Source organism: Pinus tabuliformis, chromosome Q, assembly GCF_031772625.1.
Source record: "Pinus tabuliformis cultivar Carrire ecotype Pingquan chromosome Q, CPIR1, whole genome shotgun sequence".
Classification (NCBI taxonomy): domain Eukaryota; kingdom Viridiplantae; phylum Streptophyta; class Pinopsida; order Pinales; family Pinaceae; genus Pinus; species Pinus tabuliformis.
Window position 1 is genome coordinate 544132925 of NC_142296.1, and position 16032 is coordinate 544148956.

At 37.8% G+C, this 16032-nt stretch overlaps 1 protein-coding gene across 5 annotated transcripts in view; it reads right to left on the reverse strand.

Moving 5' to 3' along the window:
* Positions 1-5292: 5292 nt before the first annotated feature.
* Positions 5293-16032, reverse strand: part of LOC149220598 (POLLEN-EXPRESSED TRANSCRIPTION FACTOR 2) — a 305610-nt gene continuing 294870 nt past the window's right edge. For 3 of the 5 annotated variants that reach the window (XM_089384829.1, XM_089384825.1, XM_089384828.1), the window contains 3 exons: positions 6112-6231; positions 5614-5861; positions 5293-5434 (listed from right to left, as the gene is read on the reverse strand). In XM_089384829.1, coding sequence (XP_089240955.1) covers positions 6186-6231 — 46 coding nt within the window. In that variant the 3' untranslated portion in view covers positions 5293-5434; positions 5614-5861; positions 6112-6185. Of the gene's footprint in view, positions 5435-5610; positions 5862-6111; positions 6232-16032 lie in introns of those variants that run through there. The other 2 variants (XM_089384826.1, XM_089384827.1) reach the window with 2 other exon arrangements.

The window sequence follows — 16032 nt, forward strand, 5'->3', positions numbered from 1 at the left end:
CAACATAAAGACATCCTGGTGGACCACTTTCTCCTTTGAAGTATGTGCATTAAGTCTTTCCACATGGTCAATTACGGAGCTTGGGTCACCATCAAACACGTACCCCTTGTACCATCCTTCTTTTGACACGATTGGGGTACCCAAGGATGTTAGCGATGTCCAAAGCAATAAAATCATCAAAGAAAGACACCCTACGTCAAGTATACATGTAAATATTGTAGGAGTTGCCAGGGTGATTTTAAAGATGCCTAGAAAAATGCTTGTTTCACCCTACAAGCATCAACCTCAAAGTTCAATGAAGAACTAGGGCTTCGTTCTTCCAATGGAGTCGCCAATAATGATATGCCAATGTGTCGTATGGGGAACAAAACATGTTGTGTCCCCAACAACAGCGCCAAAATGTTACCACTCAAACTAGCAGGGATCCTAGAGGGGCACTTGCTAGGTCAAGAGCAACAATGAAGCTAAAGCCCATTGTCACCACAACTAAAGCTTCCTACTCTTTACGAACTTTCATCAATGGGAGGAGACCCGATATATAGAGAATCACTTATGAGAGATAGATCAGCGAAAATGGATGTGAAGTGATTTCGATGACCCTTTCCTAACAGAGACTCAAGAGTGGGACTTGCTTGCCTTTTAACCAAGGTACAAAGTTCTCTAGAATAAGGGATTAGGTACTTGAGGGCTTGGCTTAGGTAATGTGACTTGCAAAGGAGCTTCCTAAGCCCTTAATCCTTGTGGAACTTGGTTTCCCAAGTGGTTTTTAAGGAGTTGACTTTGATAAGATATGGGACCACACGGAACCAAGCAAACCCAAATTAGGTTAAGAGAATAGGATTTAACAACCAATGATATGCTTGACCTAATTAGGGAGGGGAAAGGGATGAAGGAATGAATTTTCAATGGAAGGCAATGTAAGGGTCTCAATGAGGTTTCTAGCCTAAAGGAAACCAAAGGCAATAATTGGCCTTCGAGCTAAGGCTTGTGATATTTCAAGATCCCACCGTCAGAATCTCATGAAATTTGGAGGGATTTTTGAGGACACACCAACGCAGTTGTAGACCAAAAATCTAAGTATTTGGATGGTTAGATCATGAGATAATTGATGCCTTAAGTGACCTAGAGGACTAAACCTAGAGAAGAGGAAAGGGGAGAAGGAAAATAGTTTTAAGGTGATCACCTTTGGGTGGACTAGTGCCTAATCCTTTGGGGAGATTGGAGTCAGGTAGAATTATAACTATGGACCTTTGAATTTTCTAGGTCAAGGAGGCCTCAAAGACAATTTTGCTTGGCACTAGGGCAGTAACAAAAGCAGCTCTAAAGACTTTATACTTTTTATTGCAAAATAAATTGCTTGTCAAGATGAATTTCAGTAATGAAACATCCCTAAGAACATTCATTCATTATACATGGTCCATACATGAAGCATTCACTATCTAGAAACAAAATCTCCACAACTTCGCATAAGAGACGCAACAAATAAGCAGCAGCACCGGTATAGCGAAATCCCGACAACAATGTATGTGACAAAATTAGCAGGAAAGAATAGCATTAAAATGTACTTATATGTATACGAATATATCCAACCATCCAAAAGCTTGTCATCAAGAAGCTCCAAAACATATGAAAATTATCCAAACATCAAAATTCATTCCATGCTCCAAAAATTCGTCCTCCGAGAAGGATAGCAAAAATCTCTAAAGGGATACTAGTTCCAAATCCAAGCAATGATGCTAAAATGAATTCACATCACTTGTATTTATACACTTCTAATGAGTTTGATTTAGCTAATTAAGCCTACATTAGCCCCTACAATAAAATAATATGCAAAATAATTAACTTTTGGTGACAAGCCCACCAAACTAGCTCACAAACAAAAGAATAAGCCTCTCAAGAGGTTGAATAATGAATAGTGCATTTCGTTGGACCTTGGAGGAGGCCTAATGGAGTCCATATGTGCCATAATGTGTAGTTGAACTCCCAAAATCAATGGACAAGGGGTTGGCCCTTTGTAATAACCTGTGGTGCTCCAAATGACATGTGAGGGCACACAAGTGTCATCATGGGTCTCCAAACAAATCAAAGATGTCTGTAGATCGCATGCAAGGCTAGGATGATGGCATAGTTGATGCCACATCATCATGCAAGCCCTGGATCATCTGCCAAGTGTATGGTGCAACTCTGGGGCCAACTGGGCATGATGGATTAGGTCCATCTTCTTCGTCCAATAAGTGAACCACGAGCAATCTCTGAATGGTTGTTGGGATTCATGGAGTGTTTTTTGTTGCTGTGAAGGCCCATGGCTCTCTACACACACCCACATGTGCCAATGTAGCCCTTTGCGGTCAAAACCCCATATAGGGAGAACAAAACCAAATGGAAACCACCTGCAATCTTGCATAAGATCCAATGCGTGCCCGTGCCTTCTAGCATACCAAGTCATTAAAGAAATCAAGTAGAAGAGTTTATAAACCATGGATAACAAGTGAGAATTTCATAATGGTATGCCCTTCCATAGTGGGTTTTACCATGTGCTAATGTCTCCTGGCTCCAAATAGGGTTAACCAGGCATCCTATTAAGTAGTTTCTACCTCTAAAGGGGGTGGTATGTCCGTGGTACATCCTTCATATGGTGGTAGCAAGTGGCATAATGATGGAATGTAGGGAATGAAAGGGGGCAACCTAGATCACATGCCATGGTACAAGGGTAGTTAATAAAAAGGAAGCCCACACTTGGGTAAATAATGTGTAGGAGGGAGCAATCGTTGTGCATGAGTTACCCCGACCTTTATTTTTCCACCCTTCTTCATATGCCTTTCGCATTTTTATGATTTTCTTTGGTTAACTGCTCTAGGTAATGAGAGCATGATGTGTAAAGTATAGTAGTGGATACCCCCTTATAAGGTGGGGCAGTTCATCGCCCACTAGGGTTTGGGAAAATCATGGGTTCATGAATGATAAAGGAGGCTCATCAAGGGCCATTTAGGAACCAGGGTGACGACCATGGAATGGGCTAGATCTCATGTCATGGCTTTTGCCCACGTGCTAAATGCTTTTGTCCCGACCATCTTTTGCATTTTGTGGTACAATTTCCTGTTGAATGTGGCCAATTGTGCTTTTTCTTTTTCTTTTAGTTGCATCAACCTCTGGGCATCATTCTAGGCCCAACCCAAGATGTGGGGCAAGGGGTTGGGGGTGGCTGATCGTATGTGTACCCAATGGAAGAATGTGGACCCAGGTGGGAGGAGAGATGATTGGGGGTGTAATGAGCAAAAGGGAAGTAATAAATGTGAATTGGGTAGCGGGACCTCACAACCAAAATTAGAGTTTCTCATGTAGTACCATCCCTTACCATCCCTAAAACCAATAGGTCAATAAAAAAAGATCCCACAAGACTAGGGTGCAAGGTTAACATCCCGAAAGTGACCTAGGGGACAAGAGCATAGACCTAGACCACTATTTCCGCTGAATCCCCCAATTAATCTATGCCCAAAGTTTCTATGATAAATAAACTGGAATACTCAATTACTAAATAACAAGGGATACCTTTAGGTTTGGGAGGTCCACCTTCAAACATATGATCATGACAGATAGGTGAGGGACCACATGGTTGGCTCAGTTGGCAAAGAAATGGCACATCGAGCTAGTTGGTGGTTGCGAGGGGCTGTCGGTTGAGGACCATCATGGAGAAAAATAATCTCCTAGGGATATCACCCACAAAATGGTGGGTAACAAAGCCAACAAAAACCCACAAAATTCTTAAAGTTTGGTATCTCTAACAATGACTTCAACTTTCGGTCATCGTCATTTGAGTCATTTGAGTTTATTTCAACTTAGCAGAAAAGCCCAAAGAAAGGAAGTTGCATATTTCCCAAGTTGAGGATCTCTAAAAATCCCAAAGAAATTTTAGAAGTGCACATCTACACTAGCTCTAAATCAAATAAAAAAAACTTTTTTTTGACCATTGCTAGTGCTTGCTTACAACGGATGAATTTTGCAAAAAAGGAGATTGTTTGCTGCATTATGCATAAAACATGCTTCAACAATGCCATTTTTTTCACAACTTACTGGAAAATTTCAGCCATCTTGGCAAAACTTGATAGGCAATGGAAATCATATTATGTTATTTTAATAGGTGAATATCATCAATAATGGAAGGCTGTGAGAAAAGCAAAAGCTAACTTGATTGAAATTGGAAATATTTATTAGAAAGAATGAGCGCAAGTTTTCTGCACATAATACTTGGGTAACAAAAATGGCATATTATCTATTTTTTCCTACAACTGAACCACTGAACTTGATGATAGTCTTCTTCCTGCAAGAACGCATTTTGCTCCAACTGATACTAAATTCAGGCGGAATCTCCACCTCCAAGTCAAAAATCATCACCAACATTTCCTTTACAAGTCATAAAACAACCCAATATTCTTTGCATTATTAACCCTTAGCAGTGCAAAAGGCCATGCAAAGCTCCCAAGCCACCATATGAACATGAAGTCACATTTAATGCCCTAAGATTCATTGGCTTTAAAAATCGTAAAAGGCCAATGCAAAGCTCCCAAGGCACCAACATTAACATGAAGCCACATTTAATCCCTAGGTTTCACTAGCTTTAAACCAGAATTAAAAACATTTTTTCAACCAACGCATGTGCTTACAATGGACTAAACATGCAGGTCACATGCAAGCCCTAGGCTTCACTAGCTCTAAATCAAATAAAAACTATTTTTTGACCAGTGCTGGTGCCTACTTACAATGGATGAAGCTTACAAAAGAGGCAATTATTTGTTGCATTATGCATAAACATGCTACAACAATGCCATTTCTTTCTACACAACATTTGGAAAAGTTCAGCCATCTTGGCAAGAATCAATAAACAATGAGAATCATATTATGTCATTCTAAAAGGTGAATATCATCAATAATGTAAGGCTAGGAGAAAAAAAAGAGCGAACTTGATTGAAATTGGAAACGCTGGTTAGAAAGAAACAGCATAAGTTTTTCTGCACATGATATTTGGGTAATAAAATTGTATCAAACGCTTCCCGCAGCTGAACTACTGAACTTGATGATAATTTTCTTCGTACAAGAACACATTCTGCTCCAGTTTATACTAAGTGCAAGTGGAATCTCCACTTCCAAGTCATAAACCATCGCCAATATTTCCTATAAAACTCATAACAACCCAATATATTTTGCATTATTAAGCCTTAGAGCTGCACAGCTTGCCATTGAACTCCAAAGAGCAATTTATTTTACTTGTCATTTCCATCCAGCTGGAGAAAAAAATGAACATCATAAAATAAAGACTTAAACGTTGAATTTGACTTAGATGCTACAGCAAATATTGCAAACAGCTTTTAGAGTGCACATTCCTCAACTCCTTTGCATACAAGATCTAATCTGGTTGTCTTGATTGGAATAGTGTTACCTGCAGAAAACACAATGGGGGCAAAAGAAGAGATCGATTAGAATAGTTTCTAGTGGTAAAATCTTTAAATGCAATGGCAAGTTTGAAGTTTATGATGCAACATGCAGACAGGGACATACTGGAATAACAATTTTGATGACAAAAATGTGAAGAACATAAGCCAAGACTCAAGAACATACTTTCGAATGTCTTGAGAAGACCAAACCTTAAATATCAAGGAATAGTTCTGAGATAATAAACATTTTTCCCAGATAAAATGTTTATTATCAGAGTGGGGCGTTCCTCCAACTAGTGGAACACCCGATTCATTTACTTGAATGTTTATTATCACAGAGTGGGCCATTCCTCCAACAATGCTTCAAAGATCCTGGTTTCTTATCCAGGGATAAATGGGTTCATCCTCATAAAGGGCAGATAACAAAGCTACCTGGAATAAGAAGACAATTTGCAGAATGCAAATTAAATACTGTTTTGAAATTAAACTAAATATGCAATCATATGAGACAATATCTAATCCTGTACATAATCAAGGGAGCTTATCATCAGCAAATTGCACAAAGATAATGAGAAAATTCAGTGTGTGCATCTGAAAAGATAAAGCTTCCATCAATGATATTAAATATAATAAATTTCAAGGAAAATATTTGTAAATGCAAATAGCAAATTTGTTTACTTACCTCTCGTTTACTGCGAAAATACTGCCTCAACTCTTCATCGGAAATATTTTCATCTGACTTAAACACATGTAGATCTAGCATAGCATTATAGTGGCCATCCTCAATTTGTTTCTCATCTGCCTGCATTTGCAACAAATATGAGAAAACAACCAACTCAAAATGTGCAGAAATGACATCTATGCAACCAAATATACTTTAAAGATACTGCTGCATCAACTCCATTCTAAGCATCTACCGGTAAATATGGTGACAGGGTAAATGTACATCAACATAAGGCTAGACCAATTTGTGATTATTGTTGAAGAAATGCAGGTCCAAATATTTTATTTTCTTTCGTAACTAAAAGAAGAATCTTCTTAACAGAATATATAGAGAACTACACACCGCTAATACAGAAAGTAAGCTGCCAGATTACAACCTGATTTGTGCCCCATTAACAGTTTTTGGCCCCATTCCTACCATCAAACGTATTTGATGATCTTCCACAGGTTGATACTAGGCATGGTTCCCTCGCACAACAAGACTTACTACAGCCAGAAAAGTTGGATATATTAAAATATTCAACAACCTGTTCTGAATCATAGACTAGCTATTACCCAAAAAGATCTGCGAAGCTAATATCTTTATATTCTTCATTGGATTAAAACAAGAATAAAAAGCTGAGTCTCCATGATTTTGTCTTGTTCTTTCTGTTACCTCCCAAATTGTATTTGATCATCAGAGCCCTAATCCAAAGGCACAACCCAAGAGGGAACGTCTAGGATGGTCACCACTGTCACCTAAGTAACCTATCCTCTTCATTTTCAGGCTCTCTCTCCTCCAGCTCAAGGTGGACACCCCTAGTAAGATTGGGTAAGCTATCTATTAGACACAAGGTGATGTGAGTGTAGCCTTAGTAAAACAATGTTTCCGGTATTTTAGAATATAAAGGTGGTGATGGAAGGAAACAGATTAGTGACAATTTTGAGTGTCTTGGCTTCTTGTTAGAATTTTACTTGCAAATTTGCAAACCTGTCAAACAGGATGGCAAGCAAAATTACACGTAATTCATCTAACTAGGTAATAAATTGTAGAGTAAATCATAGTTCTGGTTATAGTATTCTGGTTATAGCATTTGCTATATTTCATCAATATTTAGTGTTCATATGTGCAGGTTTATTTAACATTATATTGCAGAATTTTACATTAAGCCAACAGGCCAGCAACATAAAACTTCTCCTTTGAGTCATTAGACCCCATTATAAGGCACTAATCTTGTAGTGTTTGGTTGGAGCTAACTCAATGGAAGCCTCCCACAGCCTTGTGGTAGGAGTTTGGGCCTAAAGAGTGGATATTAGGCCAAGGTGAAAGTGGGCCTCTGTGTTATGTGTGTTAACCATAGCAAGTTGTACGGATCTTCAACAACCCGCTAAATGAAGTGGTAGAAGGTCCATAGGAGGCTCAAATTGTTGGAAGGAAGGAAGAATTTGCTTGCAATAGCTACTTGTCCACAAGAGGTCTTGTTGCCGCAAAATCTAGCAGATCCAATGAAAGGCTTCTCCAGGTGAAGGGCCAAACCTTATTGCAACAATGAGGAAGGGCTTCCACTATCATCTCAGCAAACTTCCTCCTGCAGCTTAAGTGGGATTTCAACAAGGGAGGCTTCCCTATGCCACCTATAAGGTATTCTAATACCGGGGCTCAAGGTGACTTATTTTGAAGATCTAAGGGTAGATAGAGGGCTCGGCAAGGCCAAAGATGACTAATATATTCAAAGAAAAGGTTCAGCATCTCTAAGGTTAGACCAATGAAAATGTTGCCATAAGTTAGGGTTTGAATGATGTTTAATATTAAGGCATGCAATGGCATATACTAGCCTAAGAAAAACTCTACAAATGATATTCAATAAGAAGGGAATAAAGGTTTCCAATAGAGACTAGTGTTGTTTCAAGCAAACAAGTTTTAGGGCTGTTAGATATGTATAAACATCATTATATGGAGGTGACATCAACCCTTCTAAGGCATGCAAGGCAATCTATAATGCTATATTTTGCTTTAGAATTTTATATAGATTAACCTACAATTTAGAGCACTCTCATGTAATAAAAGTTAAAACAACACTTAACACACAAATCTGCACCTAAAACCCTAGTGGTTGCCCTAGCCATCTAGGAGAGAATTTAAGGGAAATTTATTTAGTTTTGAGATGACCAACACACTTCTAGACCAGCATGTTAACCTACAAAGGCAAATGGAGTCTTAATGGAGAATACCAAGGAAGGACTTTGATAGAGTAAGGGGACATGCTCTAGGGTATCCACTTGTAAAACCCTAGTTACTATTATTGTGAGGGGAGAAATTAATTATAAGGCCTGCACACTAGGAGTTTCCTTATAGGTTATGAAGAAGACAATTTTACATGCAATTATGAAACAAAGTTTCACCAATGATAAGCATTTAGACATGGAACAATAGAAACCCTACTTAAAACATTTAAAGCATGCAAAATATCAATAATCAACTTACAAAATCTTCCCCAATAGCACTTCTTTCAATCCAAAAATAGTGTCTCTAAGCAAAAGTCACATCCAATAGCAAGTTGCATCCATAGCAAATCACATTATAACCAAGTAGCAACTAAGGAAGCTAGTTCGCACTCTTTTTTTAGAGAAGGTTGAATTCACATGTCTGAGGATGAAATAAGAAGTGAGGGGGGAGGCTCTATTTATATGAGCCTTCTCCCACTCACTTTACAAAATAAAATGACTACGAATCCCTAAAGATAGGTTCACTTTTGGGTGTTCCCCAAGAAATAGGTTACAAGCCAACCTCATAGCTCAAAACAAGACAAATATGCTATAAAATCCCACATGTGTGTGAATACATGGTCCAAAACTATGACATCACCCTCCAAGTGAGTTCAATAAGCCTCAAAAAGTGAGATTAGGGCTAATGAGTGCTCCATACTCCAAGAAGTGCCTCAAGGATCATGTGCAAGTAATCATAATTCTATCCATGCCAACACGTCATAGCCTTGGTGCCCTACGTCACCCTCACTATAAAAGCCCTAATTTTACAATTTTACCAGAGAAATTGAAATTAACAATTCAAAAATAGCCCTACTTCTGGAATCTCAACGGAGAACTCAAATCTAACAATCTAAACAAGCCCTAATTTGCATTTTATCCAGAAATGAAGTTTTCTACCTGAATTTTATGAATTCACTAGGCAATCTTAAGTTTTAACAAATCATTTGCAAGTACTTACCTGAAAAATTTGTTTGGAGGTGTTCCTAGTCTCTTGTTGCTCTTGCTCTTGCTACCAAACTGACCCCTTATCCTCCTAGCCTCTCTGGGATCGACTTATCCGGTTCCTAGACCCAAAAGACTTCAAAATGGAGGTCTTTTGGCCCACATGCCAAAGCTCCAAGAACAATCAGGGCTCAATCGTCCTGTCTGTTGGTGAATTTCTCAGTATTCCTTCTAAGTCTACAAAAGACCAAAACAAAACTTCCTTTCCAAAAGAATTTTCTCCCCCCCACCCTTCGTGCTCCCTTTTGCCTCTCTATATGCACTCCTTGGCGATCACCGCTTCTTTACCAGTTGAATACGCCGCTACCCTATATGGTGACACCTCAAATCCTTTTGTTAACGTGTTATGACTCTTGCTTATGGTATTGGTAGGTTGACATGTGCGTTAGGTTTCTTTTGAGAATTAGTATTGATTTATATATGCCCTTGGCCCATACTATGTAGTACATGTTGTTGAAGAATGTAACTAGGTTTAGTCTTCATCATTGTACTTGAATCATAATGAAATATATTTATCAAAAGAAAGAAAAAGAATTTTTTGTTATTACATTGACTTATTAAAACATGGGTTTCATGCTTGGGTCAATAGTCAATAGGTCAAAGCACCCATTGTGTGCTCTAGAATTTTTGTTTAGTCAAAGTAAAAATTATTCTTGGAAGAAACCCTTCTTAGGCTCCTTAAAGTCAAGAAAATTATTTATTACTCCTTCCCCATCCAGTCAACGTCCTCATCTATTTACTAATTGGTCTACAAGTCGACCTAGCCTTATATAAAGACGACTTCTTTTCAATTGATCATGTTGGCTCATTTTGGAGGCTCCAACAACCATATATACCAAGTTAGCCCGTCCCAGTTTGGAGGTGTGACAAGATAATTTGGTTTTGAAATCCAACAATGAAAAAGGAGTCGAAGTCTGAAGGATTACAATGAAGAGAGAACCAAAGTTTGAAGGATTATAGTGAAGAAAGATAGTCGAAGTCTAAAGGATTACAGTGAAAAGGGATAGCCGAAGTCTGAAGGATTACAGTGAAGAGAGATAGTCGAAGTCTGAAGTATTACAGTGAAGAGAGATAGCTGAAGTCTAAAGTCTATGAAGGCAACTGAAAGTCTGAAGTCTCACAATGAATAAAGGCAACTGAAAGTCTGAAGTCTCACAATGAATAAAGGCAACTGAAACCCTGAAGTCCCACAATGAATGAAGGAAGCCGAGATTTGCAATTCTACAGAGATAGAAGGAAGCCCACATAATGAAGACTTTGACCTCAATTCCTTTGTTGTTCATCAAAAGATTAAAGAGGTTGACTTGATGGAGGAAAGGAGATCGTTGTCTTGGTCTTGGTTGTCTCATTGTCATATGAATCTACTGAAGGAAGAGTTCTTGATTGGGTTTTCCCCTAGATAGGGGTTTTGCCCTCGCTACGTGCCTACATCTCGTGTCCTCTGTTTATTGATTGCCATTAATCTTGATGATAGGAATAAGATAAATTGAAAGAAGAAAAACTAATAATGAAACATCACAAGATAATGTCATAATAAGAGAAATCAATTAACTTGCCACCCTATTGGATTTCTCAACACATGTTAGTTTAATTTGTTATTATACATAATTTATATATATATATATATATAACCACCTTTCTAATTGACTTTAAATTTTACATTTATATTTACAACCAAATTTACTTTATAGTTTAGATTATCATTGAGATTATTTAGAGTATTTCTTATTAATTATGATGTGATGAGCAATATAAGTGGTGATGGGTAAGGGCATAACTTCTATCTGAAGGAGTGACGTGTTATTGAACATTTATAGTCAATTTAGAATGTATACTAGTGCAATGCATGTGATGCATGCATATATAGCTATCATATGCATGCCTTGTACGCATGCTAATATTCCTATGTTCCCTATAATTCAATGGGCCATTATATATACCCCTCCTTCAAAAAACTTTGTCATGAAGTTAGGGTTTATATAGTATATCAATGATTATTTTAGCGATTAGTGTAATCAAGTAAGGATTGTGTCCCATAATTGAAATTTCATTTAATGTGAGAACACTTTAAAATTTGTGTTTTGAGCACTTATAGTTTTACAACCTTAATAGTCATGCCCTACCCCAACCGGTTCCCAAACTATTATAGAATCATCATATCCTTCCTAATCTCTTCTGCTCCCATCCTATCCTTCCTATCGGAATATGCCATGGTGTTAGCTATACTGATCTAACCATTCAAAAACCTCAAGGGAGATAGCATCGACTATATCGACCTAATTTTCCAATAGGAGTCATTATCACACGTCTAAGGGAGAGTGACTCGCACAGTCCTCCCATGACTCAAGGTTTTGGAAGATAAATGGTGAGCAACATCTCCACCCCTCCTAGTAAGACTAGGGTCAACACTTTATCATGGAATTTCATTGAGCCTCAATTGTTATTGGAATTTTGTCATCACATGGGTTGGTTTGGTAATGATACTATCTGCAATGTAAACACTTGTCCACACATTAGAACATATGCATCAATATATTCAAAGCCAAATGTATTCAGATAACAGTTTTCATGCATTCCAAATATGCTATCATCTATGAAATTGATCTTTGAGTTCATATAACATATTTGGCTATGTCTAGTCAATGCATATGTAAGTTCGCTTTCATATTAAGTAGTCAAGTGTAGTCATTATTTTATTTCTATCTCATTAAAATAAAAAGTAGAGACATCACATCTATAATATAATTTATAATTCATATTAGTATCATGTACCAACAATGTAAAGCAAATAATAGAGTTCATATTGGTATCCATGTACCAACACTGTTAAGAAAATAATAGACTTCATTGACTGGAAATGTTAAACAAATAATTTAAAATCATTCTTACGGGTAACAGTTTAAAATGATAGCCTTAAGTATCCAACCAAAATAAAGTAAAGATATACAAAATAAGGTTTAAAGTGCTTCAAAATCAAACTAAGTTGGGGTATTTCTAGTATATGGTCTTTGTATCTTCCCAGGTAACCGATCTAGGACTATACTTGTCCCACTAGCCCTTAACCTGGTCTACTAGGTGATTCCTGAGCTGTCAAACTCTACGTTCCAGTATATGTAATGGTTCGACTGAAATGGTTGCCTTGTCCGATACTTGCAATTTCTTCCATTGAAGGTTATATGATTTATCAACTGTATAATGTCTTAGTACAGATACATGAAAAACATTATGAACTTTATGAAAATGAGGTGGCAGTGCAAGACAATAGGCAATAGTTCAAACTTTTTCCAGAACTTTAAATGGCCCAATGAATTGGGGCGACAACTTCGTTCCGTTTCCAAACTGGATGGTGCTTTTGTTTGGTCTGATGCGGATAAAAACTTGATCCCCTACTTCATAATTCCTAGCTATCCTGTGAGCATCAACATAACTCTTTTGTCTATCTTTTGCCTCTTTTAACCGTTGTCTAATTTGTTTTACCTGTTCTTCCATCTCTTGAATTAATTCTGGTCCCATTATCACTCTGTCCTCTAACCTATCCCAACTTCACGATGTTCTGTAAGGTTTGTCGTATAATGCTTCAAATGGAGGCATTCTGATTGAGCTGTGGTAGTTGTTATTGTATGCAAATTCAACTAAGGGTAAGTATTTTTCCCATTGTGTTTGTTGATCCATAACATTAATCCTCAACATATCTTCTATTACTTGGTTCAACCTTTCTGTTTGGCCATTAGTCTCAAAATGATATGTTGCATTTAAATTATGTTGAGTTCCCAAGGCTGACTGCATACAAGTCCATAATATTGAAGTAAATCGTGAATCTCTATTTCATATGATCTTCTTAGGTATTCCATGATACCTTATAATATCATTTATAAATACCCAAGCTACATTAGCCACTTCATAAGTATCTCTTATGGGAATAAAATGAGTGTTTTTCGTTAGTTTATCCACCACAACCAGAATGGCATTGTGTCTTTGTGGGGTAAGAGGTAGTCTAATGATAAAGTCAATAGAAATCACCTCCCATTTAGAAATAGGAATGTCGTGAGGTTGCAGGAGACCTGTTGGGTGATGATGGTTAGCCTTTACTAGCTGGCATTCAAAACATTTGTTAGGTCCCTATAATTCTAGTGATTACCCCATTACTATTGTAGTTATATCCCTTATTAATATTGTTGTGCCCCTATTGTCCCCATATTGTTATTACTGTGCCCCATAGAATCCCTCTATTGTTATTTTTGTGCCTTTATATTATTTGTTAGGTCGGCTAGGTTATATTGTGACTCCTTAGACTCCTATATATAGAAAGGAGGTTTTGTCATTTGAATCATCGAAGAATTCTTCATTTATGTAATGTAAAGGAGGTTGCCCCCTTGAAGAGGCTAAATTCTAAGGCGTTGATCTATCTTTTCTATCTTTTTGTGAGCTGGTTTCATAACATTTGGTATCAGAACTTTAGATTCTAGGGTTTCGCTGCTCCAAATAGGTCATCGTGGCATTTTCGATATAACTTTTTTCTGCAACATTTCAGAAGCGAAAAAAACCCATTTGAGACGAAATCGCACTGAACCTTGGGTCCGAATTTCAAAGTTTTTCGCGCTATATTTGCAGAGATATGATCTGAGGAAGTTGGTCTTTTTGCAGACTCCTGAATTACATTCCAAACAGAGGACTTGGGGACAATCGTCATAACTTTCTCTCTGAGCATCGGATTGAAGTTTCGTAAAAACGTACAGAAAGAAGACAGACTGTAGTTTCTTGTGTATATTTTTCAGAGCCAAAGGTCGAAACAGGGACACGTGGCATGTCGTACAAGTTCGCTCTACTCTAAGTTGCAGGAAACGCAGGGGGAGGGTCCGTTTCCGTACGGAAACGAAACGGAAACGCGTTTCCACGTACCGTACGGCCTGGAAACGCGTTTCCGGCCGTACGGGCACGTTTCCCGAAATGGAAACTTGCCCGTACGACCGGAAACGCGTTTCCAGGCCGTACGAGCCCCGTTTCCTCCAAAAAATCACTTGTTTTTTAATTTATTTTTTTTTCTAATTAGTTTGTAAATTTTTTTAGGGTTTCTAAGCTGTTCTAGAAACCATTTCTAAAGTTATAAAAGAGCAGTGCCTCTCATTCTCTCATCACACTATTCAGCAAGGAGTTTCTCTTGGAGATTGGCAGTTGTTTCAGTAGCTGGTATATATATATATTATTATATATATTCGCGTTTCCCCGTTTCCAAAATTTGGGGAGGTCGCGTTTCGTTTCGGTTCCCCGTTTCCCCGTTTCGTGCAACTTAGGCTCTACTGAACTATTCTATAATCAGGTCACTGTGGAGATTTGGCATAACTCTTCCTTGGAGAATCCAATTTGGATCAGACTGGTTGCATTGGAAAGAGGACACAGAGGGCTACTGGAGGTCGCAATTTCAGAACTCTTCCCTGGAGAATCCAATTGGGATCAGAATGGTGCCATTGGAAAGAGGACAGAGGGCTACTGCAGGTCGCAATTTCAGAACTGGATGATCCGAAATTACAAAGATACATCAAAGGCAATATTGAGCTCCTACAAAGTGAAAAAAGGTGTGTAGATTTTTTAAAATTTTTTCTTAAGCTTGGTTTGAAAAATTATTTTGAAGGAATTCAAAGGGCATAGTAGAGCATTATTATCGATAACTAATGCCCCAAGGAAAGAAAATACAAACACCTAAAAAGCAACCTGAAAGCTCTAGCATGACTCATGAAGAAGAGAAAGAAATGCTACATGATATATCAAAATTACAAGACCAAGTGCAACAAATGTCACTCTCACAAAAGCTAACAGAAGCTAATATAAATGGCGTGGAATCTAAGATAAAGGGTGTGGAAGCTAAGATAGACGATTTGAAGATAGATTTGAAGACGGATTTGAAGAGAGACATGGCAGATTTGAAGACAGACATGGCAGATTTGAAGGCAGATTTGACAAATTTCCTACAAGAAATACTTACAAAAGGTGAAAGGGTAGTAAAGGAAACTCACGATGCAAACAAAAGAAATGTTAATCATAATTTCATAGACTTTAACGTTGGATCGAAGATCCACCATATTCCAAAAATCGATATGAAGAAGTTTGATGGCAAGGATCCCGCAACATGGATATTATAGATGGAGCAATTTTTCGATCTCAATAATGTGCAAAACACACAAAAGGTACGTATTGCAACTTTATATTTGGAACCAAATCAGTTTGTATGGTATCAATGGCATTGCTCTCATAAACAAATTATCGCTTGGGCAATTTTTACGGAAGAATTTGACAGTACACATTATGAAGATACAAAAAGCAACACATTTTTTAGCCAATTGATAAGTCTCAAACAAAAGGGTTCAATAATGGAGCACATTGAAGAGTTCCAACAATTGAACATAAGGGTAAAAAATATTTCAGAGGAGCATAGGATTGATGTGTTCATAGGGACTTTAAAGCATAATATCCAACATGATGTTCGCCTTTGGGAACCTGATTTATTAGAGAAGGCATTCAGGTTAGCAAGAAAAATGGAAAGCAAAATTATCGCAACCAGGAAGCATACCACTCACAACTATAAAGATGGAAGTGGTGTTGCCCCTAGTCTTCCACAACCTATAAGGTTGACGCC